Source organism: Sander vitreus, chromosome 16 (assembly GCF_031162955.1).
Source record: "Sander vitreus isolate 19-12246 chromosome 16, sanVit1, whole genome shotgun sequence".
Classification (NCBI taxonomy): Eukaryota; Metazoa; Chordata; class Actinopteri; order Perciformes; family Percidae; genus Sander; species Sander vitreus.
This window is the reverse complement of record NC_135870.1, coordinates 14,847,193-14,874,095: the sequence shown is the minus strand read 5'-3', so window position 1 is coordinate 14,874,095 and position 26,903 is coordinate 14,847,193. Positions and strand designations below refer to the sequence as shown.

General features: G+C 40.7%; 1 protein-coding gene and 1 pseudogene across 2 annotated transcripts; both read right to left on the bottom strand.

Annotated features, from left to right (window-relative positions):
• Positions 1–1,460: 1,460 nt before the first annotated feature.
• On the bottom strand, positions 1,461–20,393 carry ssh1b (slingshot protein phosphatase 1b). The gene is made up of 15 exons (XM_078272142.1): positions 20,000–20,393; positions 18,490–18,527; positions 12,930–13,030; positions 11,823–11,887; positions 11,491–11,612; positions 11,329–11,397; positions 10,855–10,920; positions 9,879–10,073; positions 9,470–9,563; positions 9,125–9,253; positions 7,060–7,106; positions 6,740–6,886; positions 6,052–6,252; positions 5,146–5,788; positions 1,461–4,982 (listed from the first exon to the last, which is right to left on the bottom strand). The coding sequence occupies exons 1-15, from the start codon at positions 20,078–20,080 to the stop codon at positions 4,347–4,349; spliced, it is 2,634 nt and encodes an 877-aa protein (XP_078128268.1). The 5' UTR covers positions 20,081–20,393; the 3' UTR covers positions 1,461–4,346.
• A 1,209-nt stretch (positions 20,394–21,602) lies between these two features.
• On the bottom strand, positions 21,603–25,734 carry LOC144531693 (synaptic vesicle 2-related protein-like; annotated as a pseudogene). The gene is made up of 13 exons (XR_013503240.1): positions 25,673–25,734; positions 25,332–25,456; positions 24,391–24,476; positions 24,203–24,299; positions 24,034–24,105; positions 23,822–23,931; positions 23,527–23,713; positions 23,403–23,409; positions 23,247–23,366; positions 22,648–22,747; positions 22,478–22,559; positions 22,302–22,391; positions 21,603–22,160 (listed from the first exon to the last, which is right to left on the bottom strand). The product of XR_013503240.1 is annotated as a synaptic vesicle 2-related protein-like (transcript).
• Between the last annotated feature and the right edge of the window lie 1,169 nt (positions 25,735–26,903).

Genomic DNA, 26,903 nt, shown 5'->3' with positions numbered 1-26,903 from the left:
TTAATTTGACTAATTCAATAATAGGGCTCTCTCTTCCCTTACCATTTAAATAAAGGCAAAATGAAGGCCTGAGGCAGACAGAGACGATTCATATAATCAAAGATGTACAGTATATTTAATTAAAGGTATCCTAAAGTTTACTAAAAGTTTAGGCGCTATATAAATAATCCACAGAGAAATGCCCACAACCGTATTCAGAAACGGTGCCTTTAAAACGAGCCCTGTGTGTGTGTGTGTGTGTGTGTGTGTGTGTGTGTGTGTGTGTGTGTGTGTGTGTGTGTTTGATATATATATATATATATATATATATATATATATATATATATATATATATATATATATATATATATATATATATATATAAAGTGCCAGTCAGTCAGCAATGACAGGGGGAACGCCAGGAGCAAAGATGAGGAAGACCCAGAAATGCTGACCAATCAGAGAGCAGACTGGGTCTTTTTTGGGAGAGGGGCTAAAGGCGTTTAAAACTAATCGTTTAAGACAGAGGGTGAATACAGGTATATTCAGATAGAAAGTAACATTAAAGCTTGTCAACATGTTTTAGTAGAAGCTCTAAATACAAGTATGAACCTGAAAATGAGCATAATATGGGCCTTTTTACGATTCTATAGGGAATCTAAATATAGATTTTTTTTTTTTTTTCACCAAAGTCAACAGATTATGCAGAGGAAATGGTTTATTTCCATGATAAACATTAGACTGGACATCATTTTAACAAAATGTAAAAAAAAGTGCATTACACATGAACATTGGCAATGTACACCACAGTACACAAAGTTAACAAAAAAAACAATTAACGTAACAAAATCTTACTCCCAGGTAGGTTTTACATGTTCTACATTTTCCACTCGTCTCAACCTCACATGCTTTGGGGCAGACTTGTGCTCTATAAATACACTCTAGAAATGCCTGGACCCCCATTTTTTAAATTACAATATGTCTTAATATCCTTCCACACAAAGTCCTCAATGTCTGGCTCGTAAGTAGGATTGTCAGTTTGATGCCTGCTGCCTGGGAATAATGTAATAAAAAATTTCAATCGTTGCCATTTTTAATAGAGCCTGAAGACACTTGCCTAAATTAGAGATGGCCCAGTCTTTTTTTTTTGTTTTGCTGTGGTACAAACACGAGAACTTAATTATGAGTACTTCTCAATACACAGTAGCATTATCAGTGCTTTTCTTAATATTGATCACATTTGCAAGCTAATGTACTCAATAGCAAATTGTAGAGAAAAATATATACAGACTGGTAAATGTCAGACTTAAGACTTATCTAATGTTTGAATGTAAATGATAGTTCTCATTCCAGCAAGTAAGGTTCTTCAGCCAGCTATTGAACCAATACAGTGTACCACAAGTCAACAATATCAAACAAATACAATATTATTATAGGCTATTAATAAATGGAAGTCCATCAATTATGAGTGTATTGGGGGGCGCACGAAAGGCTGCTGTGCATGAGCTTGTGTGTTTGCATACATTATTATTTTGTGCGAGTTATACACTGCAAGGAGCATGGTTATTATTGGGAGGGAGGGTAAGTAATGTACAAAAAGCCAGACCATCAACACACTCATAGAAACATTTGCAGCGCCTGTGATGCTTTATGATAGAGCTAAGGCCAAGGTTAAGGCACTTAAATACAAACACAAATTCAAAACATGAAGCAAATAACCAAACATAGTGCTGTGGTCTGGGAATGCAAACAGAAGGATTTAGTGCTCATAACATCACACGAATGTCAGGCCCACCTGTCAACATACTGAAAACAACTGGCTTAAATTAGAATCATATTAACAATATATTAAAAGGAAGAGTAACATTTTGGGAGATACACTTCTTTGATTTCTTGCTGGGAGTTAGATGAAAAAGATATCACACTCATGACTTTAGGTTGCCACTTTATAACATTACTTAATTCTTACAGCTGCAATATTTTATGTAACTTTTTTCTTTAAAAACGGCTCCATTTCAAATGTTTGCGGTATCAGCTGCTGTCACCAACTTTGTAAATGCCTTACGTTACATCATGCTCACATGAGGAAAAGAACAGGTTAAAGGCAAAGCCAAATTATTTAAATCTAACTAGCTGTGCAAACCTGCAGCTCCCTGGGGGAGAAGGACCAGAGGATGCATTGACGTTTCTGCTTAACTAAAGAAAAGCTAAATCTACAAACAAACAAACAAAATACAATAACCTCATGGTTAAAGATGATTAAATAATTTGCATTCATTCTTTGCACAGTTTTCATTTCTTCTGATTCACGCAGATCTTTAAACACAGTAATAACACTTGCATGTGCTTTTCCTGCATACAAACAGGCATCATTCAGTACCATTCTAGCACACCCAGCGTGCCAAAAACAGTAGGAACACAACATCACCCAAACAGAAGAACTAGTAGAGCAACACACTGTGGCACAGCAACTTTGGATTGGTGGCATAATTTGAACAAAAAAAGGCCTCAGGCTGTCCGAACATGAACAAAATGGACTAAATAACATGAGAAAGAGAGTTGAAAAACCTGTGAGTGCCGGGCTTTGCAGTCTTCTTGATAAGTTACTTTTTCTGTATTTAAAATAAAGGACATCTAGTATGGTAAATTAAGAATATATATCCAAATGTTCACACTGTAAATAGAAATATTTAATTTGGTAATGTGGAACTCAATATTATAATAATCAAATAAACTACACTCACAATGATGGACTCTACACTGCAAGCAAAGAATGGAACTACTATTCTGTCTATTTCTGCTTTAGTGTTCTCAAATTATTTTAATTAGACATAGCTATAGATTTGAAACGTGTGAATGGATACTAGAGTTGTGCTCAAGTGCTAAATTTATACATGATTAGTGTGCCTTTGCAAATGTCTGCGGGTTCAAGGGAAGTTGTGGTTTTTCCAACATGTGACCAAAAATGTAACCGCTTGTCTCATGTTTGCCATGTGAGCCTCTTAGATTAATGACTACCCAGAAGCGGTAAGAAAGTAAGAGAAGCATTTAAATCACGAAGGGAATTAACTGGACCTGGCAATATGATATGGCTTTGGTTCATCAGGAAGTGATCAGACCAAGAGTGGAAAATAAGATTACATTTAAGCTTCTGAATGTTTCCTGACATCTGAATGGATGGATGTAAAGTCTGAACAACAACTTCAGTCTTTTTTTTGTCATTCTTTTCGGCATAAAACCAATTGACCATCCATCTTGCGAATGATTTTCGTCATTTAAACTGAATAACGACACATTTCAATGCCAAAACTTTCAGTATTTCAAAAAAGACAACTTAAATACGTTTTCTTTCGTAGCATGTTGATGATATGTTTTGTAATACTGCACATAAGTCATGCATGGTGATAAAGTGAGTGCTCTAAGTACATGCTTATGTTAACTTTAATGGAGATGGTCAGGGTGAACCAGCCACTGAGCAGAGACAACAAAAGAGTCTTTGACCAAAACAGTTCCGAGATGCTTGTGGTCCGAGGTACAACGCTTTACAAAGAGGCATAAAAAGGCTCACATCCTTTTTAAAAATAATTATGTTTCCACGTGGAATGCCCTTTCGTAATGCAAAAGCAGCTGCAGCAGGGAAAAATATAAGTGAAGGTTAGTGAGGATTCAGCTATCAGTGGTAACATGAGGAGATGCTGCAATGCAATCAAAATGGCTCAACTGCAAACATTCATTGAGTTTCCTTCATGAATACTGTTGATGAGCTGGATTGAAAAACATACAGTACACTGACAGAAGCATGTTACTTCAGGTATTTTTCTTTCCATCAACATCAAAGTGCTAGCTATAGCTTTCTCAGGAGTCAGAAAGGAACAACAACCACCACTGTCTGCTGTCTTGGGAATATGCCAAACCTGTCTGTTGAGGGTAAAATGGCAGCATAACACTCATCTCCACAGGGCTGTGGGGAAGTGTGATGATCCTGTATGTGGTGTGGGGCCAGCAGGCTCCGAAGAGGCCAGAAGGGGCTCAATCCAGTCTGAGGGACAAGTGGAAGGATACGGGAAAGTCTTCGGTCCTTACCTGGCCAGAAGCATTCAAGCCTTAAGCGTATGGTCAAAACAACCAGCCTCATCTGGATCTTAATGCCAGTAGGCAATGACAGGACACTCTCTGGAAAGGAGAAGGCTGTTGCAGCTTGTGACAGTGCAGCTATGAGGCCAGGACATGACAGTACAGGTCAAAGCAGAGCTTTGTGTCTTGTACGACACCACAGCGGCAGTCATCTAAAAAGGCCAACAGCCATCATAGTGTACCTGCTGGAGGTAAGCCTCCTACTATATCTCATCCATGTCCGGGCCACTGTATTAAGGGAGGGGCCCCACTGGGAGCTGGCCCTCCATGGCCAAGCTTGGCAGCTTCTCACGCTGCTCTGCCCTCTGTCGCATCAGTTCCAGACCAAATTCTATCCCCAGTCCTGGCATTTGCAGCTGGGCCAGGGCCTGCTGCTGGAGCTCCACTGCACCACCAGGTTGTAACTCTAAACCTTCACCAGGAGTCGCACTGATGGCCCCTGTACTCTCCCTTGACATTTCTTCTCCCGCGTTGTCCCCCTGTGGTTCATCCATGTCCTCTGTCTCCACCGAGCTGTGGTCAGGTGGCGTCTCCTCACAGCTCATGGGTGAGACCAGTTTCTGGCGGTTGGTTAGTGGGACACCAGGGGTGCAGGTGGCACAGCGGTACAGATGACTACAGGGCTGGACCAAGTTAGGTGGGACAGCTACAGGGGCTTGCAGAGACTGCAGAATTGGGGTGGAGGCAAAATGGGTCCCAGGCGGATCTATGCATATGGTGGGGACAGTGCAGTGGCGGGAGGGGTTAAGGCGGTGAGAACGGCCTCCTGCTGGACGGTCACAGCGCCGCCCTTGTGGTAGACGCAGGCAGTCTTTACAGGACTGATAGGAGGGCTTCACTTTTAAAGGGTTTCCTGTGCTAGCACTGTCCTAAATGGAGTAACATACAAAGTATATGGTCAGTGGGAGTGGCATGCAGAATGTTTCAAATGCTAAGTTATATAATGCTTCTGACATAAAAGCAGTTCTAAAAACGGTTGGTAAATACAAACATGACTTTACCACAGTTAAAAGCTTTATTTTCTTAACTCACGTCAAAAGCCGCAGGGCAGCTGCGCTTGGCGGCTAGGCGGTTGCTGTTGTTGGTGTTCAGGTTGGCGAGGCCTAACCGGCTTTCCTCCGTCCTCTCGGCCTCCTCCCCTGCCCTCTTCCCATCCAAATTTCCAGGTGTTTGAGCCAAGGCTGCCATCTCAGCTTCCTCTTTCTTGGCCTCTTCCTCATCCTCTTCCTCCAAAGTACTGATCTCGAGCCTTAGTCTCATGTCCTCCAGGGGGTCGAGGCGGCCACACGTCTGAGCTGCCGTGCCCTCGCCAGGCAGGGCCAAATGGGCCATGGGGAAACCCTCGTCCTCCAATAGGGCATCCCTCTCCACGTCTTCAATCTCAATGAAAACTCTTTCCATACCTAGCAGAGGGGGACCCCGCACTGGAGTGGAGGGCTCACTGTCTAGTGCAGAGTCTGACAAACGTCTGAAGTAATAATTATAGTTAAGAGAGTCAAGGGGCTCCATCTCCAGACCCATACCCCTGCATGGAGAGGCCTTGCAGCCTCCCCAGGCTTCTTCCCCTCTGAGCACTGGTGTCTCCTTCCCACCAGTACAGTGGCCAGATGCTTGCAAATCATCTGATCCCTCCTCATCTGTTTCAGGTCTCCATAGCTTGTTGTGGCGCTGTTTACTGTAAAGGCAAAGTATACTGTTGCTTATACTTGAAGAAAATAACTGACAGACACACAGAAAGCTTTACAAGGCACCATTACATTTTTAATTCCAGCAGCACGTGTGTAATGGCTATTAGCTTAATAAGAAAAAAAAATGAGCTATGTGTAATTTAGTATCAGCCCTGGAGATGAAACCTCATGGCTGCACTGAAGTAAAATGATAAAAACCCAGGTGACCGCAGCAAAGTGCAAACCTGAGTAAAACTGTAGACCTGTTTACCTTGCGTCCAGGATTCCCTCGTACTCTGCCAGCTGTCTCATGAAACCAGCGTTTGGCTGAGCGATACTCCGTTTCTGCTTGACAAAGTTGTAGGCTTTCTCCAGAGACCAGCCATGCTCCTTCATTGCATAGGCAATAACTGTAGAGGCAGACCGGCTCACCCCCATCTTACAGTGCACCAGGCACTTGGAATTGTTCTTCCTATTGGACAGAAAATAATTTACATCCCATTATATGGATCTAGTTGGTGATAGTTAGGACAGTGTAGTAGTAATTTAAAGATTCTGTTAAACCTGTTTATGTTTGGATTTGATGGTTTTCAGGATGAGCACTCCACACGTTTACACTTTAGCACTTTTTGTACTTCAGGTTAACATGCTTAGAAAATAACATAGCAACCAGACTGATCGCACCATTTTAGTTCTCTCTCTCCATGTTACTCACAGCTGTGCCATGCATTTTGGCGGGAGAGAAATGTGTCCTGTGTAGTCACGGCCCCACTATTCGAGGAGAATACATGATGTGAGCCAGTCAAAGATGACTTAAAAATGATGACTAAAAACCACATCTATTTTTAGCAAAGTGCTGTTGACTGTTGTTTCTACACTTCTTGTAGTCTGGCGTTTCAGTTTATAATCTGTAGAATGTTTCCCAGCCCACTGGTTTCTTTTTGCATGTAAGGTCTTACTTGGCTTTGACAATAAAGTTGTAGGTGTCGTTCCAGTGGGCCAGCAGGTCGGTGGCATCCTCATCGAATACCCGGATGTTGTGATAAGAAAACATCCCCGGGAAGAAGTTGTCAATCTCTCTGGTAACATTCAGGATGTAACCCACCCTGCAACCAAAATAATAACATGTTACTGTCATTTTACTATTCGCTTCCCAAAAATGTACAGATAATAGAAACTTTGGTCAAATTATACATGTATAGCTTTTATTTCATTTTGTATAAGAATAAAACATTTAGGATTAAATCAGGATAACATGGTATGTTGGTGTAAAGCTCACCCGCAGTCACGTAGTTCTTCCAGGTTAGAAGCGTTCCACTCAGAGCCCTACAGGGGCAAAAAGGCAGACACTTATTAATGTAAAATATAGATGTGTTTCAGTTTTGGGGGTTAAATTATGGAATTAACTTAATGATGAGTTGAAAATGTATATGTCTCTGCTGAGTTTAAAAAAAAAAACTTTAAATAATCTAAAATAATTAAGGGTTATGAAGTAATTTGATTACAATGTAAAAATACTAGGTTTGTACTCAAGTATTTAGTTTAATTTAGTTTTGTTGGATTTCTGGGTGATTCTATGGGGATTATAGGATAGGCAAAACTAAGCCTTGGCCTTTTTCGGTTAGCTACAGTGGCAAATTGTGGGAAATAATTGTTTCTTTCATGTACAGTGGGGAGAACAAGTATTTGATACACTGCCGATTTTGCAGGTTTTCCCACTTACAAAGCATGTAGAGGTCTGTAATTTTTATCATAGGTACTCTTCAACTGTGAGTGACGGAATCTAAAACAAAAATCCAGAAAATCACATTGTATGATTTTTAAGTAATTAATTTGCATTTTATTGCATGACATAAGTATTTGATACATCAGAAAAGCAGAACTTAATATTTGGTACAGAAACCTTTGTTTGCAATTACAGAGATCATACGTTTCCTGTAGTTCTTGACCAGGTTTGCACATACTACAGCAGGGATTTTGGCCCACTCCTCCATACAGACCTTCTCCAGATCCTTCAGGTTTCGGGGCCTCCAAAGATTTTCTATTGGGTTCAGGTCTGGAGACTGGCTAGGCCACTCCAGGACCTTGAGATGCTTCTTACGGAGCCACTCCTTAGTTGCCCTGGCTGTGTGTTTCGGGTCGTTGTCATGCTGGAAGACCCAGCCACGACCCATCTTCAATGCTCTTACTGAGGGAAGGAGGTTGTTGGCCAAGATCTCGCGATACATGGCCCCATCCATCCTCCCCTCAATATGGTGCAGTCATCCTGTCCCCTTTGCAGAAAAGCATCCCCCAAGAATGATGTTTCCACCTCCATGCTTCACGGTTGGGATGGTGTTCTTGGGGTTGTACTCATCCTTCTTCTTCCTCCAAACACGGCGAGTGGAGTTTAGACCAAAAAGCTCTATTTTTGTCTCATCAGACCACATGACCTTCTCCCATTCCTCCTCTGGATCATCCAGATGGTCATTGGCAAACTTCAGACGGGCCTGGACATGCGCTGGCTTGAGCAGGGGGACCTTGTGGGCGCTGCAGGATTTTAATCCATGACGGCGTAGTGTGTTACTAATGGTTTTCTTTGAGACTGTGGTCCCAGCTCTCTTCAGGTCATTGACCAGGTCCTGCCGTGTAGTTCTGGGTTGATCCCTCACCTTCCTCATGATCACTGATGACCCACAAGGTGAGATCTTGCATGGAGCCCCAGACCGAGGGAGATTGACCATCATCTTGAACTTCTTCCATTTTCTAATAATTGCGGCAACAGTTGTTGCCTTCTCACCAAGCTGCTTGCCTATTGTCCTGTAGCCCATCCCAGCCTTGTGCAGGTCTACAATTGTATCCCTGATGTCCTTACACAGCTCTCTGGTCTTGGCCATTGTGGAGAGGTTGGAGTCTGTTTGATTGAGTGTGTGGACAGGTGTATTTTACACAGGTAACAAGTTCAAACAGGTGCAGTTAATACAGGTAATGAGTGGAGAACAGGAGGGCTTCTTAAAGAAAAACTAACAGGTCTGTGAGAGCCGGAATTCTTACTGGTTGGTAGGTGATCAAATACTTATGTCATGCAATAAAATGCAAATTAATTATTTAAAAATCATACAATGTGATTTTCTGGATTTTTGTTTTAGATTCCGTCTCTCACAGTTGAAGTGTATCTATGATAAAAATGACAGACCTCTACATGCTTTGTAAGTAGGAAAACCTGCAAAATCGGCAGTGTATCAAATACTTGTTCTCCCCACTGTATGTTAACCAATGTACCATGTACGTTTTTTTTAAGTAATGTTAAAGTATGATATAAAAAGAGGTACAGATAGCATAAAATAAAATAAACACATTCTCACCAAGTACACATGGTCAAAGATAAGTGTGGGCTTGTCCATCTGACCCAGGATCAAAAGCATCTCATTGTCGATGAACTCTTTGTACTCTTTGAGGTTACAGCTCATATGCTGCTCCAGGTCGTTACGGATCTGTGGACGAGGATAAAACACTTGACTTTCCTAAAACCACAGCGATACACAGAGAAGCACTAGAAAACACACTGGATCTTTTTTGCAGAATAAAGCTTGACTACCTGGTTCTACTTACCTGTTTCACAGCACAAGTATTTCCAACAATGATTCTATATGGTGGTACTTTTGTTCAATCACTCACACACATTGCTGAGGTGTTGATTTGGCACATACCTCCTTCGAGGTGATGTTCTCCAGGTCTTGAAACGTCATGATGCTGCGTAGCTTGGCTTTAATGAGACACTCTGTTCTCTCTCGCTCAGTTGGCCTGCACATAATGAGTCAATACATCAGTGCTACTGTCTGAATGAAAATTAGCATAACAATGTAACATGTTCCCACAGCTGAAGAGAAAGGGATAACAGCTGGTACCCAAAGCATTGAAATCCATTCCATGACTAAGGATGTACACACAACAGGTATGTTAGGAATCAGCAGCACGTTTGTTTGGCCACGTGACACCAATACTGTTTGAAATCCTCTTCCAGCAAGAGAGATAATTACATCAGGTGCAAGTATTGTGAATTCAATTTCCTCATAACTTAAACTGTCACGTCACATGAAACAACCTGTAGGCACTCACCGGTCGACGAACATGGTGGGTGAGTCGGGCCGGGTGGTCTCCAGGTCACTCATAGCATTCCACTCATTGACACAGCTTTGCTCTGAGGTGATGCAGCTCTCATAGAAGGCCATCCACGTGAGAGCAATGCCCCCCTGGAAGTAGTTGAACCGGCGTGACACCTCGCATGCCTTGTGGAGGACCTGCAGGGCAGACCTGCAGAGACAGAGCAAAGGATTTGCCATCAAAAATCCGAGCAAATAAGACTTGTGTATTGGTCATTCTGATAAGTGACCAGCAGGTGGCATGTGGATAGAGCAAGACTTAGAGAAAGTTAGAAGTGTGGCGTCGGCCCAAATAATCATCACAATGATGTGCACCATAGTGGAAAATTATGATCAAATGCTCTACACTACAGGTGTTGTTTTACCAAACTAATAAGATTTACCATTTTTCAAAAATGTAAATAGATTTTATATTGGTAGCTGTGTGAGATTGAATGCTTCCATGGGTAATGGTACTTTTACTTAATGCTGAATAAAATAGCCAAGTTTACATGTTGTCATTTACATATTTATAAAGTCCCAAATTCAAGCAACAAAGAAATCCTCTTATTTACATGCACGTACAGGGATGACAGAAAAAGCAGATCCATGCATGTATCTTTTTTACATGATAAACAATTGGTGGCATTTTGTACATATGTCTGTAAAAAAAAACGTTAACACTGGGTTAACGAGTACAAAGCCTCAGTGTTGGACAAAATAACAGTTATTTATTACCTTTTTGTGGAGCTGCTACTTAATCCCATTATTGAGCTAACTAGGCTAATCTCGCCTCTATGGCAGTCTGTACCATCACACTGCAAACAGGCATAAAAATGGGTATTCAAAATCTGAAAACTCAAAATTAACTTGGACAACATGCCTTGAAGTCTGTCACGCATGTTTGGATCTACCTAATGTTACACACACACACACACACACACTTCACTCACCACATGGCCTGCACAGATACAGGCTTGAAGACATGTGACCGCCCTGCCGTGTTCACACTGAAGCCTCTGATGAGGAAGAGGAGGAGAAGGAAGATCAATTTGAGTCTGGGTGGAGATGAAGAGTGATTAGGGGATGTAAACACAGACTGGACACGGCTTGTTCATGGGGACTATTCAGGACACCAACCAGTGGAACATTCCTCCAGCATACAGAGACAATGTTAACAGGTCAGCAAGAACTGTTCCCACACGCAGAGAAAAATGCATGCAATTCACTCCTCTGCCACTGGTAGGCAGTAAAACCTAAAAGGCAGAGAACAACCAAAACATGCAGCTGGAGGCCCACCTGAATATGAGCAGAAATATACATTAGAAAGTGTGCATTTTAAAAGAAAGAGATGACAGTTTTGTGCATTATATCACCCAGCTAATTTAAGTATTCCATCTTTTAGGAAAGGACAAACTTACACTTACCCATCTCCATCTAAATGTATGTTGGTATCACTCCACAGTGGCAGCACCATCCCAATAGAGCAATTTTTACTGTAGATCACAAAGATTTAAGAATAATGTTTTAACTGATCTGATAATCAGAATAAACTGCACTAAATGTAAGGCTGCTGGGAGATGAATTACCTGTCCTTGTCTGTGAAGTCCATTCCCACAACGATATTTTCCTCTGTGTCTTGATGGCCATTGGTGTAGATGACGACCATGTAGCGCACCCGGTCCGACCATCCGCTCTCCAACCGTACAGCCTGTGGAACAAAAAGGAGAGCATGCAAGAAAGATACAGTATTTACTGGTGTTATCATGTTACAATTGTACAAAACATATGTGATAACCAACAAACCTGAGATTTCTAAAATGGTTTTAACTTGAAAATGAGTAAGAGGATCAACACTTATATGTTGAATGAAATACTTTTAAATAAAAAAATGTGAGTGATAAAGTGGGGGTTTACTGACCAGCTTAATGCGATCTTCAGACCGGAGGATCTTAAACATGACCTGCAGGTGTTGAGGTAAATCACCTGAAAGTAAAACACGCTTTCAGACTTTTATTAGGAAACTGAATGAATGTACAGCAATTCAATAAGAAGATTAGTTTAGTTCAGTCTTTTTGTGACATGTTTGATGTGACCAATTAAGGTCATCATCACAGTCTGGATGTCTAAACTGGACTCTGCTCACAAACGATCCTGATAGAGAACTGATTTCCCACCACTGCTGTAAGTAACTGAAACTCCCTTTAACAAGCTGACAAATATTACCAAGTTCAGACTTAACCATACAGAGAAAACAATGCACACTTTAATCACTGACAGGCTTCACCGCAGAGACCAGCTTTCTGGAATTTCTAAAAATAAATAAAACTGGTCAACTACAAACTGATCATTCAGCTTCTTCTATTGTACATTCATTGTTGATTTTCATCTCCAGTGGGAGGAAATATGCTTGTGAATTTCTCTCAATGAATACAAATCTAAGCCCTGCAAACTTCGAGCTGTGCAAAGCTAAAGTTTTAGCGAGTAACACCTGAGTCATGTGCAAAGAGTCTCTTCTTTTGACTTGTCCCACATTTGTCCTCAAATGACTAAAGGCTCAACAAGGACATCAGATTAGAAACTTATAAAACAGTGAGCATCTATTAAAGAACCCCATTGATGGGCGATAAAACACTTAGAACGCTTCTATGTTTAGATTGTGCATGATTATGCTGCATTTTAACATCACTTTGATGTGCAGACAAACAGCAGCAGCAGCATGTAATAAATAATGTCAAGTGCCCAGTATTAAAGTTAAAGAACAGATACTGTATATGTCTTTGAAATAGCTTTAAGCTTTAGACTTGATCTTGTTTGAACTGATTTGTGAGCACCTCTTGTGTTTAACTGCAGGTCAGACTCAGCTAGGTAACGGCTCCTCACACATTTTAGAATAAACAGACAAACCCACAGAGAGAAAAGCCACCTCAGCAAATACAATTCTCCTTTTTGTCTGGAGCTCATTTGTGCTGAGAGTATTGGCAAAAGAACAGCAAACTAAGCTTAATCTGTGCACGTTTGTTCCTACCTGCAAGTTTGTGGTGGGTCGGGGTCTTTGGTCCTTGTGTGCTGCCACCCTGTTGGAGGAAGAGGGCAGCTCCTTTGACCATGAAGAAGCTCTCACTGAGGCTGAAAAAAGCAGATGTGGAAAATACTCTCTGCTATTGAACAGTGTACTCAATGATAATGTTTTACCAGTTTAACCACTCTTCCTTGTGCTTCATTCTAACCCTACGATTCAAACACAAGCGAGGTGAGGACATCCTGAACTTCAGCTTGAAATGTTGAGCCCCAATTTCCACCAAGTTAGTGATTCATCTATTGTTTTTATTTTTTAACACTCAAACGCGTACTTTCATTTATTCACATGCCTTCCACCAATGACCCCATATCTCCACAACCCATCTTACTTTTGCTTTAGATTGAAATGGGAAGAAGACAAACGGAAACAATGACAGACACAGTTTAATTAATTTCTAAATGCTTCACAGACTCGACTTCACCTAAATAAAACTACACAAAAGCTATCCGAGCATTTCTTCCATACGTGACCGAAGACCGATGTCTTAAGAAACAACTACAGTCATTACCTCTAATCTAGACCCAGATCATTTACTAATCATCCTAAATTCATGTAAATCAACCTCTTTCTTTCCTATTCCCTCATTGGCAAAACAATTTATTCTCACACATTAGAAGAAAACTACTGTCCAATCCTAACCATTAAAATGTGGCTGGACAACTTAATTAACACCCTACATTAAGAGAAGATTTGACATGCTGTGAAAAAACCCTAACATTTTTGACAACCCCGGGCCCTTAGTAAGTACTTTGCAGCTTAAAATGAAAATCCATTCTACATTTTGCAATATTTCACATCATCATAAAAATATGAGTTAAAGATATACAGGGACTTTAGGTAGGTTAGGTTGACATGCTGTGATTATTTCTTTTCCTCCAGAGTTTATTTAGTTTTGCTTTTTTACTTACTGGCTGAACGTAAAGTGAATATTTGTATAATGCATCCTTTGGCTTTAGAATAGTTAAATTTGACAACAAATTTGACAACAATTGAATATTGTGTCTTAAACTGCTAAATAAAAAAAAGTTTGGAAAGAAATCTGCCAATTATTTTCTTGATTAATTGATTCATCATTTAGTCTACATGTTGTCAGAAACTAGTGAAAAATGGCTGTCAATTGCTTGTATTGTTCGACTATCAGCCCCAAACCAAAATATATTTTACAATTTACTATCACATAAGACAAAGAAGAGCTACAGTAAGAAGCTAAAACCAATACATGTTAGGACTTTAACAATGAATCAATCATCAAACTTTTCGGATTCATTTTCTGTTGTCATCAGGGAAAAATTGGAGTTGAAATCCTGCTTTAAATCATGTGGTGTTTTCAAGAATTGCAATGAACAAAGTTGACACAGGGGCATGAAATGTCTGCTGTCCGGATACTGTAGTGTTCGTACAGTGAGCAGCCAGGTGTAGGCTGCATACTTAATACGTCCTCATTGGTTTAGCGAGCAGGACAGACGGCTCATCAGCAGCTGAAAGTCAGCAGAGTCCTGATGCAGTGACTTTTACAGCCCTGTGTTTTTACAGCATGATTAACGGACTTTACTTGATTGGGTTCGCTGACCTAAAGTGAATCAAGCGTTACACCACGAGTCACGACTAACCATATGTGATTGGGCTTTAAAACTTCCTCTCCTGTCCGACCTGTGTTGCAGCACCTTCTGGGCCATGACTTTGTCATGAGGGCTGCTGTGAAGCAGGAGGAGAGCTTTAGAGTCTTTTCTCACACAGAACAGAGTGCAGCTTTGTTTAACTCTCATCCCTTCTCAACCAACACATACACACAAAGCCTGGTATTACTGAGTGGGACCATCACAAGGCCTTTTGTTTCCATCTCCCCTGCTACGTGGTGGTATCACTAGTTTAAAAAAACACACAAAAAAAACCAAATAATGTATTTAGAAGACGTATGATTTGGAGACCACAGTAAATTAATCATGAGGCATTATGTGAACTAATAACCTTAATAACAAATGTAAGCTACACTTGAGAAAGGTTTGTTGATTTCAAAGTAACAATTTCAAACTCTTGACAAAGCTCCATCAAAAGTCTATTATTTAACAAAAACTAAAAATAAATCATAACTCTTGAAGCATTGATGGAGTTCAAAATAATAAAACCTCTCAGAATAAAAGCTTTAAAATATGGATGACTCGCTGCTAAATAAAACTAATCACACAGTGACATCATTTATTTAACTTTGACCACCAACTCTCAACATCCCATACTCCCACTAAGTGTTGAGTTACTCTCAAAATTGTCTACTATCAAGTCAAATATCGACTTTTTGTTTGGATCGCTGTGAGAACTTACATGCGACAGATCTCCCTCCGAGTCAGAGCAGCTTTCTCCACAAAGTGAGGAAGCACGCTGAGCATGGCTTTATGTGAAGGCTTCACAACCAGATGCATCCTGCTAGTAGTTAGTGGACCGTTTACAGTATCCTCAGTAAAAACTCCAATTTAGTCTCCTCTTATTAACATTCTCCCATCCATCTTCTACACATGCATATTCCGCTCCATGGTCAGGGGACTGCAGCCTCTCTCAGCAAGTCCTTCCTCTTTTCCTCCTACAGCTTTCTCGGTCCTAAAGTCACCTCGTCTGTGCTGCCCTGTCCTCTCTGTCTCTGCTCACCATCTCCTCTTTACAGCACGTGCTTCGGCGATCAGCTCTCCCTACGCAACACTCTGCCACAATACCATCATTCATGCAAGCGCTGGGAGGCGGTGGAAATGTTACTTGGCGTCAATCTCAAGTCTGACATGCAGAATCCTAAACGAAGACTCGACGCTGATGAATAACTGAGCCGCAGAAACATTTTACTCATGAAGACACTACAGACAAGGCATGACTGTTTCAACTGTACACACACACACACACAATCAAAGAAAAGCTTTGTGAGTGACCAGTTCATGAGTACATAAGTACTGTTATGTAACTAAGTAGAGGAAACATAAAAAATAACAATAAAACGGTCACGTTAAATGAACTGTACTTCCAGCAGGTTGTTCTTCTTAACAGTGAGAAACTGAGGGCCATTACAGAAAATAAACTGCCTAATACTTCCGAATCTTCAGGATGGAGGACAAGACAAGTAGCTCATCATCACCTGCCAAAGTAGTTCTCTATAATCAAGGCAGCATAATTCGTTGACAGTGTAACTGTCCTTGCCAAACTTGTGTGTTTTGTTTAAACCCTTGTACCAGTTGTAGAACCATTTCAGCCATTATAGAATCAATGCAACAAGCATTTGGCAGAAACACGACCAAATAATTCAGCAGCTGAAAATCTAATCTAGAAACTAATTTAAAATACTGTATTTCATAATGTCATCCTTTTATTAACTAAGCAAAGGTTTCCATCTGGACTGTATACTTCCAGCTTTACAAAGCAATACCATTTTATATTGTGTAACACTTACAAAGTGTTTTACATATAATTAAAAGCCAGATTAATATGTAAATGTACTAAAAAAGAAAGGAAAATAAGTAACTGAACATTTATGGAGCCAGAACAGTTACAGTAAGTTTTGGCATGGAAAATAAATTTTGGCATTGAAAAAGGAAACATGGCACTGGAAGAAGTTCCACTGAAAAATAAAACAAGGCATTTAAACGATTTTATTTGGACATTTTTGCATTCTGATGGGTTTTTCATGATGATTTTTTCAATCAAATTGTTTTCGTCACTCTTTTTTTGGTTGACTATTTTAATCTTTTGTTAAAACTTGAAAAACTTCTGAGAAAAGTAACATGAAGAAAAAAAGCAGAAGATTGTCAATAAAAATCAAATCAGAATGCAAAATATGCCATTTTATTTTTCAGTGAAACTTTTTTCAATGCCAAATTTTATTTCCGATTCCAAAACTTACTGTCACTAGCTCCATAAAGGTCCCATGTCATGAAAATTTCACTTTGAGGTTTTTTAACATTAATGTGAGTTCCCCCAGCCTGCCCTACGGTCCCCCAGTGGTTAGAAATGGTGATAGGTGTAAACCAAACCCTGGGTATCCTGCTCTGCCTTTGAGAAAATGAAAGCTCAGATGGGCCGATCTGGAATCTCCATAGACTGTATATAAGAATGGACAACAGATCCCGTTGCTCTGGATGGAGACCAGTGAAGGCCATTAGAAGCACTTTTCCGATGAGCGCCGAGCGTTACTGCGCAGCCTCCAACTGAGAGAGACGACGTGAGCAGCCTGTCTGAAAGTTGTAAGCCTTCTGGTAGCTGTGCCAAGAGAAATCTCAATCATTCCCAATCTTGCAGAGACGGCGAGCGTAGGTATATGTAAGGAGATAACATGGACACAGGCTAATTATTGCTAACTAAAATGCTAGTTAACATTAGTAATTAAACTTAAACAGCTAATGTGAGACGAAACTGCCTGCGCGCTTCTCATGTACTGTACGGTAATTCCTCTACTATGCGACAGTAAGTCCCGTGGTTATGACACAATCGTTAGCCTATTTTTACAAAAACGTATACTACTGAGCCATAACGTGAGGTACAAGGTAATGGAGCCTTTTATACATTGTCGTGTGTCTTTAGAAATAAACAATGGACAAATAAAGTCTTTAAACGCTTTAGATGTAAAGTTATTCGCTGTCAAAGTGACGTCAAAATGAATGGCAGTCAATGGAATGCTAACGGGGGGTGAGTGCTTGTTAGCATCAAAATGGCGCCATAGGAGGTTCGAGTTGTGAGAAGACGCTTACCCCCTTGGGAATCTCCTCCTGAGGTCATAAGGAGCAAGGTTACCGCCCCTTTCTCTGCTTTGCCCGCCCAGAGAATTTGGCCCCCCCATGAGAAAGAGAGAGACAAGAAAACAAGCGAAGCATGGCAGTTGGTCAAGGCCACACCCCCACCCTCCACCTTGCCCCCCCTCTCTCCTCCTCAATAGCATTTAAAGCTGCAGACACAGAAATGGCACATCTTTAGTAAAGCTCATTGTGGGACTGGCTCTAGTGACTGTAATTCTGCACCAAGGCTGAATTTCGGGAAAGAGACTTCAGATACAGTATTAGGGGACCACTAAGGCCTATATAAAAGCATCCAAAAAGCAGCATATCATAGGACCTTTAAACATTGTTTTGGGGGGTTTCAGCTTAAACTGTTACAGCCTGAAATGTTCAATAAGAGATAAACTGAAGACTGGTTAACATGTTACAGTTGTTTTCACTCATACTTGTAGTGGTACCACCAATCTCAAATACAACCAGAGCTTGAAAATTACAGCTTGAGACATTACTGTCTGCTGGTATCTTCCCTTGTTGCTCTTACCGAGCAGGCTCATTTTTACGCTCACGTTTATTGTGCTGCAACATTTCAACCCTGCTGGGTCTTCCTCAGGCAAAAAACTCAGAAGGCCCACTGACCATAAAGACAGAACAAAAAATACATTCAACAAATCAGAAATACAAGACGTTTTTGTATTCTTTGTAAATTAGTTTACATCTCTGCAAGAACTTCAAATACGAAGCTTATTAAACAAAGATCTTACCTCTGATTATTTTTCCGCTCATCATCACTTCCAAAATCCTGAAAGACAAAAACAAGGCAGAGAACATTAAAGACTGCAAAAGTATGACGTTTTCTAACGGCAGTGTCAAATGAATGTCGAGGAAAAACTGAGAAGAGGATTTTACATTTTCTTCTTGTTCTTAAAAAACAACCTTCTTCGTGAATCTAATGTTTGTAGCTGCAGTCCAACAGAACCACAGAGCTGTTCTTGTTGAGTCCCAGACTGGATTAGTGAACAGAGGCCACTGCACATGTTACCGTTGTTTGGGTCATCTGGAGGCTGACATTCATTGTGAGCATTATACATCATTACATATACAAAAAGATTTGTTGGCTGTATTAGTGAGCTGCAGAGCCACATGGGTAGAATACTTCAGTTTGATTTTTAAGACGCGAGATGGTATAGTAGCGCCAATGGATGACGAGGACCATGCAATTGGAATAAAGTGTGCCAGCGCCAACTGCTGGTCCTGCCCCGTCAGTGTTGTGATCTCATCAGGCCTTCAAACAGAATAAGTTTAGCAAAAACAAAAAAAACAAAAAAAACAAAAAGATCAAACCCATCCACTTTTCCTTCCTGCTGGCTGACTTTTGTAAAATAGTGAGCTGTGATACAAAAAGTGATATTAGAAACCCAACTTCTCACCAGAGGAAGAATGTCACTGCTAATGTTGTACCTCAGTTCGGTCAGCCCACTTCAGAGCATGTAATCCAATCTCCTAAAACTAGAAACTGGAGCACTAAAGTTTATGATTTTAGTGGGATGTCAAATCTGGCACCAGTCTTAAATGTTGACTTTGTTAATGTCTGATTCACAACCTCAAACTCTTCAAAGTCAATGTTACTTCTCCTGACTGCACTTTTGTAAAGCTTGACATATATTTCAAAGAATTTTTCCCCCCAGTGTGATGTGAAATATTGAATACTGGCTGATAAGATTTTCCTGTGAGGTGCTGCATACATCTCATATAACTTGGTTATATACCTCAGTGGCATCACTCACTGAGTGTTTTCTTTATGCAAGTTCATGAACACTTGACTGAAGTGTCCTGGGGGACACACTGAGCATGACTCTAAAAATGATGTCATTCCCCTTTAAAGTCTCCTTCCCAACATTGAGGCTGCATTACTACATGAAAGGCCAATAACAAGGAGGCAGAACAACCTGAGTGCAACGCAGTAAATGTTTGTGCAGCAGCAAAAATGACCACTTTGTTCTGACAGCTAAACCCAGCAGTCTCCCCCTCCCCCCTGCAGGATTTTCTTTACAAATCCGCTGCCACAGTAGCCACAAACAACTCTCTAGCTGGTCACAATGCAACAATATATCAAGTTTATAACACACGCAGCAATGACGGAAGTAAGGTTAACCCTTCCTGCAGGATATTAAACGCCACACAGCCTGGATTGATACGGGCTCCTGCAGGCGCATTCTCGGCGTTTCCTCGTTACCGCGCACACAAAGACCGAGCCCCGGCTTTTCCACTCACCTCCCCCGCACTGCTGTTGGTCGTGCTGGCCGAGGATGCTGCACTTGGGGTGGGAGAGCGCTGCAGAGTCACCAGGGCCATGGTCGGTGGGCTGCAGCCTTGGAGGGCAGCGGAGGAGAGGAGAAGGGAGGGGAGGAGGATGTGGGAAGATGCGCCGCTGAGATTGTCTCTGTCACCGGGGAGAAAATGCCTAGTCAGACTCTCACCCAGCAGCACCTGACTCCAGAGCCCCGGCGGTGCTCCCGTTCAGTCCTGCTCCGTGCGTCCTCTGCGGTTACCGGAGTCCTCATGAGCGGGAAGTCATGAAAGATTTCCTCCGTTTGTACCGATCTAGCAGCAGACCCCGCGATTTCATCACTGCTGCGCAGACAGACAAACAAAACACGGTGCAGGTTGCAAGCGGGCAGAAATGACATGCAGCTTCGCCGGATGCCTGTGATTGGCTGGCCTAGTTCGCGTGTGCGCTGTCATTGGGCCAATGTTGTCAAGGTGACTGGTCAGACTAGGAACTCCCAAATACAAATGATGAAATAATATTCTGCTCATGTTATGAAACGCAGTGAGGTTGACATAATGTTGAGGAGGGCACCAACTCACGTTTATTTTCATAATCGATTCATATTCTCATTACATTCGTGATTAATTATTGGTCTACAACATTAGAAAACAATTAAACATGCTCCTCACAATCTTCTTAAATCCTATCACCAAATGCCTTTTGTTCAACCAAACCCCCCAAACTATTATCCCCAACATATTACATTTACTATAATATTTAAACAAAAAACAGCTTAATTTTCACATTTGAGAAGAATGTCCGGATTTTATAATTGCAGATTAGTTTTCTGGTAATCCACTTATCGATTAATCAAGTAATCGTTGCAGCTTCTACCATAATAATAGAACCATCTTTTATTGTGCAAATAACAACACTGAGATTCACTGACAAAATAAAACAGAGCCTAAAGCACATTGAAAATTAAATTAGCAAAAGGCACCTCATAAATAAATACAAGAGGCCATCTTAATCCAAAATGTATATTATAAATGTCTCTGTGTCTTGAGGACAAGGCTTAAAATGTGTACAGTAGCTCTAAGCAGGGCCTGTACAGTGAATCATCAATGTCCATAATGCCTTTCTCATGGCCTAGATCACATGTCAAACTCAAGGCCCGCGGGCCGAACCCGGCCCCTCACAATTTTTTACCCGTCCGCAAATCAATTTAGGGTCACAATAAATTTTGATCCGTCTAGTTGTGCGCCAAACAAAAAAGACGGGAAACTGTTTTTCAAACTGCAACTATACAACGCTCAGAGCAGAATTTGGCAGAATTTCCGACTTTTAGACTCAGAAATTCCCACGGAAGCAGAGGTGTTTCATATCCAGGCTGTGAAACAGGTTGCTGTGAGGTGGCTGTGTGTAGCCTGCTTTTAAGATTTTAATCATTGTTTTGCTTGATTTGCTAAACTCTATGATGGCTAAGGAACTTTTTACTTTTTAGGGCTTTATGTGGACCAAACTGTAAATGAGAAGACTATATGAGACACGCAATACAACAGTCAAAGATATTCGACTTTTTTGATTAAATAAAAGCATGTCAAACTATACATTGTCTAGCCCTTGATGGGATTCTCATTTTCCAGTGTGGCCCTTAGTGAAATTGAGTTTGACACCGCTAGGCCCTAGATGGAAGAGAGGGTAAACAAACCAGTCCAAGCACAAGTGTGCTTCCGCTCTCATTACAGGGACGCAGCCAGTGGAAAATGCCTATGGGAAGTAGGCCTACCCTCAATTATCACTCCTTGCCTGTAATGACATTGTCCCTGGTTATTCTGGACCCATCATCGCTCACAGGATTCAATCCACAGTAAAACAGGCAACAGTGGCATCTACAGCATCCTGGGAGTTGACAAAATATCCTTTCTTTTCCATTTTTTTCATTCTTTCCGGTTGATTTATATCTGGTCAGAGGAATGTGTTGTATCATTTGACTGGCTGGTTGTGGTGGTGGTCTACCCTCAGGCTTCCTGATCCAAGACTGGACTCCTGCATAACTCTGCCTAACATCTCAATGGGCAGGATCAAGGATGCAACACCTCCCAGTAGACTAAGGCCACAGTAAAATGACAGGGCCCCAAACATTGACGTCCTGAGCAACACCTAGAGCCAAAACACAAAATGTGAGAAGCCAGGTGGAGAAACATACAGCCTGAAGGAGTCTCTGATATCAAACTGGTGCTGGAACTAATTCTGAATGAGTTTCTTTGGAAAGTACCAACAGAGATGGTCACTTCTGCATACCTGTGCTACCAAGGGGGTAATCAGGACACCAATCCTGGATATTGCACTTGAAATCCCCATTGCTAAGGCTCTGTTTTCTGTAGGGAACACCTAATGAGAGGAGAGAGCATTATTGTCAAGTTCAAATGACATTTCAAAAACAAATGTTAAAGTTCTAAAATGGTATGTAGACCTACCTCTGCTGTGTACACATAAGCAACTTGGAATCCTGCAAAGATGAAGGCTCTGGCAATAAAGATGCAGATTGTAATAGCTGTCCTGCATGGACAGAAAGACAGACAGAGTGTTAAGAGGTCAGCCCTGAGGTTTGCTGTTGTGCCAGTATGACAAAATAGCACACAGACACAAACTTACCTCCCAATACAGAATGCACAAAGAAAACAAGGACAAAGCCATGCTCTTCTTCCTGCCAATACAGTCAATTACCAGAAGGCCAACTAAAAGACCTGAAACAAACAGCAAACATCTTTTAAATGTGGCAGTTAAGAGTTGTAAAGACACAAATTATTTACAATTGAACAGCCTAAGCCACTCCCTTAAATAACACCTTTGTGTATCTAGTTGGTTTAAGGCTAAGTACTGCAGGCCTGAGGGGTGACAAAGGTAAGCACATGTCAACATGCCTAAAAGACTTTAAACCGGTTTTTTTAAGAAAGTCGCAATGCAAATGCATGTGAAGACAAATGTAAGCTCAGTATGTGCAACAACTTTCATGGCATTGATGTTTGATGAAACATTTCGACAGTTTGACCTGAACCTACGGTTCCTCAGTGAGGAATTTAGAGAATGCATTTACAAACTCCATCAGCTCTTGAATTTGAACAGAAATCATATCGGTGTTGTTTCAGATCTTGTTTATGGATGTAGTAATGAAAACATGTGGAGGAACCCCCTTTATATGGGCTTAACATAGCTTTGAGAAAATGCTAATAGGGAGCATTTTACCTGGCATTTCAGCAAAGGACGTCCATAAAAGGTCTTTGTAGTCAGCGGATGTCAAATTTGTGCATTCCAGATTACATCTTGGTTCAATATTAGCCCCTTGCGTCACTATATAGAAGGACACTTTTGTTTAAGATGCAATAAAAAAAATCTGTCCACGGCCACTCTGTGAAATTAAAATGACAATAGAAGGCGCATTTATTAATTTCAACAATTTTGTATTGTATTGGACACATCTCCTTTATCTGAACAAATGCAAGATCCTATACATCTTTAATGTCACCTGTTTATTGGCAGTAAGCTTCCCTTGAGGCATGGCCTTGCCATTCTCTTTGGCGATGCGTGTTAAAGTTGCCATGGCCTTCTCGGTTTTTCCCACCAGCATATTAAAATGAATGAATAATGGCTTTCAGGCAGCCACTGTGTAACACAGAAAGTTCCCTGGGAGGAATTCGGAGTACAGTGTCACTCTAAAAAGAGACCAAATGTTTGTTGCAAATCATTTCATTATTAAAATGTGCTGGTCTGTTCAGTGTAGGCTTTATCTCGTCATGAGCAGAACAAGCAGTCCAACTTACGACTGAGGAGTTCCTCCCAGGCCCCGCAGGACCAAGAGCCAGCCGTACTGTAGAGAGAAGGCACTCAACAGGCTGTAGAACTAAGCCCAGTACAAACACATCATCATAGCCTATTCACACAGAGACATATACAGAAAACACACACGTTAAACATCAAATCATGTACAAAAAAACAGTAAATCTTATATGAAAAATCCAGATATGAGACTTACTGCTTTTCTGCCATACTTGTCGGACACGTGTCCCCATAAAGGTGAACCGATCATCGTTCCGATAACCACCACCTGAGACAAAAAAAGCTCTTGAGAGCAAACTTTCACGCATTTCAAAATCAACATGCTGTAATAACTCTTTTCTGAGAATACCTAAAAGGGACTTTACCGATGTCATGAGAGCCACCTGATAGCCGGACAGCCTCCACTCACAGTGCAGCTGGGCGCCCAAGATACAGGATCATCAGCTCCATGGCGTCTCCTATCTGTTCTCAGAGAGGCAGAGCGCTACATGAGAGAAAGTACTGTATCTGGAAGTCAAAGTGAGGACCTTTCTGCATGATATATGATTCTTACCCATGCTAGTCCAGTGACGGCAGACATTTTCAACTGGAACTTTCCAAAGCCGATGGCCTCCAGTGCATCGTCTACTGTAATGGTTTCTGCAAAAAGGACAAGAGAGTCACTGCAAGTTCAATGTCCCCTGTAGAGAAATGCAGTGTTTAACCTATAATTGTACAGGCAGTGGATCCTGCCAGGCTCGTGCTGTGCGGTAGATCAAATTCATGCTGATGGGAAGAGTGGTTAATGTGGATTTAAAACTTTAAAGTGTAAAATTAGAGAAGGAAACCTATGGGGGAACACTGAAATGTAAGCAGCAACATAATGCATAATTATTATGTTAAATTATGTTAAAAATAATACTTAAGCTAGAAGCTTAAGCTTAAGCTGAGTAGAGCAACAGAAGCTAATTAGATTTAATCATGTGAATGTGTTGCCAACAGGCCTCAGATCAGTATGAAAAATTTGTACTTTAAGTATTTCCGTTTCATGCTACTTTGAACTTCTATTCTACTACATTTTAAAAAGGGAAATACTTTACTTTTTACCCCACCGTTTTTTTTTCACAGCAATAGTTAGTTTTCAAATTAAAAAAACAAAACATTACATTAATTGATCAAATATGATGCATTGTTAATGATTAAACTACCAAAAAGTATATAAAACAATTAAAATGATCTCTACGCTGACCAACTACAAAATTATAGTACTGCTCACATGTCAATGTGTCAACAATAACGATCCAACAATATAACAATATAACCCTAAGGGGGCCAGCTTATATCCAAATTGTGTCCCACTTTAACAGGCATAGTCAGGATAGACTGACTTTCAATTTGCAGAAATTAGACACATTTATTTTGAAAGGCCACCAAATGATGTATATCTTTAACATTTCCAAACATGGCAGACAGACATTATCAAAATGTATGTAACTACAACTAATTTCTACAAACCCTCAGTTTGATCAAATCCAGATCTGGATGCAGTATTTCCTCCTTGTGAGTTGACTCTTCCTAAGGCGATCTCATTGTCTGTGCCCTGGTCCTCATCACTGTGACCCACTAAATTTACCTCACCCCTAAATGTCAGCACACCAAAAGGAGATATTCAGGCATTAATAAGCACAAAAAGTTGAGTTTCAAGTTCAATAAATCACCTTTTATTATAAAATGTAAGTCTGGACATACATAGCCCTGTGGAAACACAGCAGGACAGGTTTGTCTCATAGTGCACTCCCTATTAGCATTACAAACATATGTGGGAATACAAAAATAAAATCAAGTCGTTGTTTTACCTCAGTTCAGGGTTTTTCCACCGCTGGTAAGCAATCTGTGCTGTTTTGCTCCAGTTGTACATTTTAGTGTTAGTGTTAGAGAGCTGAGATATCCACCACACAACAAACCAGTGTTTGAACAAACCTGCCGGTGCACCAATCAGGGAACAATACCTTGGGAAAAGATAGGGGAGGGGTTACACCAGGAAACCAAACAGTGCTATTGTGAAGAAGAAAATGTTTTGAAAGAGTTTTGTAGGCTAATTTCTGACTTTGGCAAAATGGGCCAGCCATATTTATTGAAACAATAAAAATAAAGAAAAAAAATCTAAAACAACAAGATATATATATAACAATATACTACTACAAAGCCAGTTTTTGAATATTCTTTTAAATAATTTAATTAATTTACAACTTTAATTAAATTACAAATAAAAATGTATCCAGTAGAGATGAACTGTATTAATCTCCCATTGCCCCCTTAATAAAGGCTCTCAGTTTATGTTCTAATCCAGACGTCTTTACAATAAGTACAACAGTAAGTTTAAGCTTAATTTAATGATGACCAAAAGGTAAAGCAAACAGAGAGGGTGTGTTTCAGCCCTTACACTAAGCCTGTGACCACACTAAGGTTATATAGTAGAGATTAACAGCTGTAATGATGAAATGAAACAAATATTTGATATGACCAAAGGGAGGTTGATGTAAGGTACAGTTTACAGCTATTAGCCCTGTGGTTCACTATAACTAATTAACTGTTATAGCCTGCAGCCGACAGCAGGTTGTGCTCTCACCCTTCTGGTGTTGTCAAATAGCCACAAGGTTATCAAGGTTGCTGTTGTCTTTACTTCATAGTTGTGTGTGTGTTTATATTCACATACACAACAATCATAGTGGTAATTACACTTACCAAAGCCTATTTGATCTCTTCCCAGAAGGCCCATAAGAGGAATGGATTTATTTAAGATGTGGTACTATTGTCTAATAGCAGTATTACTTCCTGTAGCATGTCTGAGAACACCACACTCAGACTTTATGAGGCTTTGACTTCAGTGTGCAGTTCAGGCCTGCTGCTCCTCTGACACTGTACTCTGGGCTACCTACAGTATCTCAAACAAGTTTCTAGTAACTGCAAACTAAAATGAATTGAAACCCAGTGGCTACATAGAACTTAAAACATACCTAAAACATACAAAACATGATGCTATGCTTAGGAAAATGGTCAGCATAAAGTGAAAAGTATATGAGACTT

What these genes read in the sequence shown, in the direction of transcription:
- ssh1b (XM_078272142.1), bottom strand. Translation starts at nt 20,080, where the DNA reads ATGGCCCTGGTGACTCTGCAGCGCTCTCCCACCCCAAGTGCAGCATCC. An exon ending in CCAACAGCAGTGCGGGGGAG is followed by an intron (nt 18,528 to 19,999) that starts GTGAGTGGAAAA and finishes TTTGTCTTTCAG; the next exon opens with GATTTTGGAAGTGATGATGA. An exon ending in GAGGGAATCCTGGACGCAAG is followed by an intron (nt 5,789 to 6,051) that starts GTAAACAGGTCT and finishes TTGCCTTTACAG; the next exon opens with TAAACAGCGCCACAACAAGC.